Source organism: Calidris pugnax, unplaced genomic scaffold (genome assembly GCF_001431845.1).
Source record: "Calidris pugnax isolate Ruff unplaced genomic scaffold, ASM143184v1 scaffold498, whole genome shotgun sequence".
NCBI lineage: Eukaryota > Metazoa > Chordata > Aves > Charadriiformes > Scolopacidae > Calidris > Calidris pugnax.
In genome coordinates, this window is record NW_015091244.1 from 27,239 (window position 1) to 32,541 (window position 5,303).

The 5,303-nt window shown below is 54.5% G+C and overlaps 1 protein-coding gene across 1 annotated transcript in view; it reads right to left on the reverse strand.

Annotated features, from left to right (window-relative positions):
- BRD4 (bromodomain containing 4) overlaps window positions 1-5,303 on the reverse strand; it is a 70,860-nt gene that overhangs the window by 16,272 nt on the left and 49,285 nt on the right. The window contains 6 exon segments of the mRNA XM_014960092.1: window positions 8-137; window positions 378-490; window positions 2,167-2,249; window positions 2,251-2,383; window positions 3,942-4,148; window positions 4,988-5,215. Of these exon segments, the coding sequence (XP_014815578.1) occupies window positions 8-137; window positions 378-490; window positions 2,167-2,249; window positions 2,251-2,383; window positions 3,942-4,148; window positions 4,988-5,215 (894 nt within the window).

Genomic DNA, 5,303 nt, shown 5'->3' on the forward strand with positions numbered 1-5,303 from the left:
TTGATGCTCTCTGGGTGTTTGGGGGGGTCTTGCCGTAAGGGGGGGCTGAAGGTCTCGTTACGGACGACGGGCGAGTGCATCTTCTCCTCCTTCACCACCAGGGGCTGCGATTGGACGACGGAGGCCGCTCGCATCTCCTGTCGCGATAACGAGGTGGGGGGGTCACCAAATATCTGGGGTGGGGGGACGCAGGGGGACACCCCATCCCTCATCCCCCCCCGAAGGCAACCGTTGGCCAACGAAGGACTTCCTTTGAGGGCTTTTCAGTTCTTCCTTCCCTTGATGGTGGTGGGAAGACGATGGTCCTCGTTGGCCACCCATTGGTGGGGACACCCTCCCCCACCCCCGTTTTTGGGTGGTTTTGTCTTTTTTTTTACCTGTTTTTTTGGCTGGATGGTTTGTTGAGGTGGCGACTGGTGGACCAAACCCTGGAACTGCGGCATCTGTGGGGAATGCATCATGAGAGGGGAAGGGGCTTCCCTCAAGTGACCTGGGAACAGTTTGGCACCAAATCAGTTAATCCGTCGTCGTCACCGCCGTCACCTGAAGAACATCCCCCCCCGTGCCGCGGGACACCCCCAAACGGTGACCCTGGGATGTCCCCAAGGGACCTCCAACCACCCAAGAAGATGCTCTGAGGCTTCGTGGTGGAGTTTCCTGCCTCTGTGATGCCTCCGTTGGTGGTGGCCCCCCATAATTTGGTCCCTTCTGCTGGTCCACCAACGTTCCCGGGACACCTGGGCACCGATCCTGCCCTCCCTGAACTTCTCCTGGAGCCACGGAGACAGGAGATGTTGGTTCCAAGCCCAACGGGAGGTTTTTGGGAGCCAAGAAGCTCCATCTTGGCCAAGCTGCCCAAGGGTTATCCCGGCCAGAGACGTTCTCCATCGGGAACATGGGTGGTGGCACCACCAAGCCCATGGTCATGGTGGAGATCTAGGATCTCCACAAGTCAACCTTGAAGGTTGAGCCCTGCGGCCATGTTATCTCAGCTGCTTCCTCTGATTTCTGGAGTGGTTGGAGGTCATCGCACCAAGTGTGTTCCCCCCGCCCCAGATCATCCCTTCTCCTCCACCCAATGCTGGCACCCAGCCGGGATGGTGATGGACACGAGGTTCTCTGACATCAGAGCTGCACCAAGACTCAAAACCCCAAGATACTCAAGATTCTCAAACATTTGAGCTCCTTAAAAAACCTGAGTTCTCCAGTTCCTCAAAAGTTTCAGATTAAGGGCCTCAAAAATGAGGTCCCTAAGATCTTCAAAATGCTAAAAAATGAGACCTTTGAGTTCCTCAAACACTTAAGATGCTCAAGATCCTCAAAAATTTGAGATCCTGGAAAATTTGAGCCCCTCGAGATCCTCAAAAATGAAATCCTTGAGTTCCTGAAAAGCTTGAGAGCCTCGAATTTCTCAAAGACTCGGGATCCTCAAGTTCCTCAAAAAATCAAGAACCTCGTTCCTCAAAAATGAGGTCCTTGAGCTCCTCAAGAAGTTGAGTCCTTGAGTTTCCCCAAGAATTGAGATCAAGCTTCTCAAAGATTTGAGAACCTCAAAATCCACAAATACTTGAGATCCTCAAACGCTTGAGGTCCTTGAGTTCCTCAAAGATCTGAGAACCTTAAGACCCTCAAAAATAACATCAGGATCCTCAAACACCTGAGAACCTCAAGACCCTCAAACACTTGACATCCTTGAGTTCCTCAAAGGTCCAAGATCCTGGAGATCCTCAAAACTAAGGTCCTCAAAACCTTGAGATCGATCCTTGAGTTCCTCAAAGGTCCAAGATCCTGGAGATCCTCAAAACTAAGGTCCTCAAAACCTTGAGATCGATCCTTGAGTTCCTCAAAGATCTGAGAACCTCGAGACCCTCCAAAAACGAGATCCTCAAGATCCTCAAACACTTGAGATCCTCAAAACCTTGACATCCTTGAGTTCCTCAAAGATCTGAGAACCTTGAGACCCTCAAGAAATGAGATCCTCAAGATCCTCAAACACTTGAGATCCTCAAAACCTTGACATCCTTGAGTTCCTCAAAGATCTGAGAACCTGGACACCTTCTCCTCTCTACCGACGGGTACCGGGGGGGCCGCGTGGAACCCACCCCCATCGTCCCAACCCTGTCGCCCCATGCCATGGAACTCAACTCGACCCCTTGTCCTGCTCACCCGTCGAGTAGGGATCAGGCTTATGGTGCCGCGGCGACGGGTGGTGCTGGATGACCTGCTGCGGTTTGGCCGGCGCCGGTGGCGGTGGGGGTGGCGGGGAGGAGGGGTTGCTGGCCCATGGCCGGCGAGACGGCTGGGGGACGAGAAGGCTTCGGGGGGAGGGCGGCCGCTCGGTTGCTGGGTCTGGAGGGCTGCTGAGGCAGAGCGTTGTGCAAAGCTGGGGAGAAAAAAAAAGGGGGAGGAGATGAGAGGTGGGTCCATCAGAACCTCCTGAAGTTCCACCAGGCCAAGGGCAAGGTCCTACACATGGGGTCAGGGTGATCCCAAGTCCAAATCCAGGCTTGGAGACCAGCCCTGCGGAGGAGTTGGGGGTGAGAAGGTGGCCAGCAGATTGAGGGACCTGGAAAGGCCTGAGCTTGACCAGTGAGAACCTCATGAGGTTCCACCAGGTCAACAGCAAAGTCCTAGACGTGGGGTCGGGGCTATCCCAAGCCCAAATCCAGGCCAGGGCTGAATGGATGGAGAACAGGAGAAGGACTTGGGGGTAAGAAGGTGGCCAGCAGATAGAGACACATGGGGTCAGGGTGATCCCAAGCCCAAATCCAGGCTTGGAGACCAGCCCTGCGGAGAAGGAGTTGGGGGTGAGAAGGTGGCCAGCAGATTGAGGGACCTGGAAAGGCCTGAGCTTGACCAGTGAGAACCTCATGAGGTTCCACCAGGTCAACAGCAAAGTCCTAGACGTGGGGTCGGGGCTATCCCAAGCCCAAATCCAGGCCAGGGCTGAATGGATGGAGAACAGGAGAAGGACTTGGGGGTAAGAAGGTGGCCAGCAGATAGAGGGACCTGGACAGGCTTGAGGTGGGTCCATCAGAACCTCATGAGGTTCCACCAGGTCAAGGGCAAGGTCCTACACGTGGGGTCGGGGCGATCCCAAGCCCAAATCCAGGCTGGGGAGTGAAGGAATGGAGAGCAGGAGAAGGACCTGGAGGTGAGAAAGTGGCCAAGAAAGACATGGGCAACCTAGTTGCCCAGAAAAGCTGTGGTTGCCCCATCCGGACCCCTTCTCCTCTCTACCGACGGGTACCGGGGGGGCCGCGTGGAACCCACCCCCATCGTCCCAACCCTGTCGCCCCATGCCATGGAACTCAACTCGACCCCTTGTCCTGCTCACCCGTCGAGTAGGGATCAGGCTTATGGTGCCGCGGCGACGGGTGGTGCTGGATGACCTGCTGCGGTTTGGCCGGCGCCGGTGGCGGTGGGGGTGAGGGACCTGGACAGGCTTGAGGTGGGTCCATCAGAACCTCATGAGGTTCCACCAGGTCAAGGGCAAGGTCCTACACGTGGGGTCGGGGCGATCCCAAGCCCAAATCCAGGCTGGGGAGTGAAGGAATGGAGAGCAGGAGAAGGACCTGGAGGTGAGAAAGTGGCCAAGAAAGACATGGGCAACCTAGTTGCCCAGAAAAGCTGTGGTTGCCCCATCCCTGGAGGGGTTCAAGGCCACGTTGGACAGGGCTTGGAGCAACCTGGTCTGGTGGGAGGTGTCCAGGGGTGGCACTGGGTGGTCTTTAAGGTCCCTTCCCACCCAAAGCCTTCTATGAGATGGTGGACAATGGACATCAGGAGTGGAGAACCTCCCCTTGCCCACCCACCACCCCCGATGGTCCGAGGAGGAGGACCAAAAACCACCCAACCCAACCCAAGGCCATCTTCTTCCTCCCCCGCCCTGGTGGGGAAGGACCACGCTCGTCGGGCTGGTCCCCAGAAGAAAAGCTCACCTGGAGGAGACACCACGGCATGCTGGTTGAGGTGGGGAGGAGTGCTGTGCTCGGGGGGTTGGGGGGGGAGATGGGGGGTCATCTCCGGTTGAGGGAGGTGCATGATGGGTTGGGTGAAATGCGTCATGGTGTCAACCAAAAGACCACCTTGGTCAATGAAAAGACCTTCTCGGTCAATGAAAACACCTTCTCGGTCAATGAAAACACCTTCTCAGTCAACAGAAAGACCACCTTGGTCAACAAAAAGACCTTCTTGGTCACCAAAAACACCTCAGTCAATGAAAAGACCTTCTCGGTCAATGAAAACACCTTCTCAGTCAACAGAAAGACCACCTTGGTCAACAAAAAGACCTTCTTGGTCACCAAAAACACCTCGGTCAATGAAAAGACCACCTTGGTCAACAAAAAGACCTTCTCAGTCAATGAAAACACCTTCTCGGTCAATGAAATCATCTTCTCAGTCAACGAAAAGACCACCTTGGTCAACGAAAAGACCGTCTCCGTCAACAAAAACACCTTCTCGGTCAACGAAAAGACCACCTTGGTCAACAAAAAGACCTTCTTGGTCACCAAAAACACCCTCTCAGTCAACAAAAAGACAACCTTGGTCAACGAAAAGACCTTTTTGGTCAATGAAAACACCTCAGTCAATGGCAAGACCTTCTTGGTCACCAAAACCACCCTCTTGATCACCAAAAGCACCTCAGTCAACGAAAAGACCTTCTTAGTCAACAAAAAGACCTTCTTAGTCAACAAAAAGACCTCAGTCAACGAAAAGACCACCTTGGTCAACAAAAACACCTTCTTGCCCACCAAAATCCTTTCCTGGTCAATGAAGTGCCCCCCTCATGGCCACCAAAATGCCTTCCCAGTGACGAAAATGCCTCCAAGTCACCAGAACATCATCCCAGTCCCACCATCCTGGTCACCAAAACCCCCTTTTTGGTCACTCAAACCCCTCTCCAGTTCCCGAAAAAACATGTTCCTGGTGACCCAAGCACCTTCCCAGTCTCCGAACCCACCTTCCCGGCGTCCCTTTTAACCACCTCCTTCCCCCCAAAAAAATTCCGGCTCAGGAGAGTTTCCAAGCCAAACCCAGAGGTTTTTTTGGCTGAAGAAGGAGATGGGGGGTGGGGGGCAGCCCCATTCCCAGTTTTCCCGAACCTCCCGGGGGCTTCCATCCCACCTCGGGGGAGACCAGAAGGATGTTCCGTTTCCTACCTTTTTTTGCTCTCGCCCCGAATGCCCTTTTTTCTTCAATTTCGGTGCCATTTCTGCCAAAAAGACAAAAAAAGGGTGGGGGGGACACAGAGTTAATACCCACCAGGGCCACTCTTCCCCATCATTCCCCCCCCCCCCCCC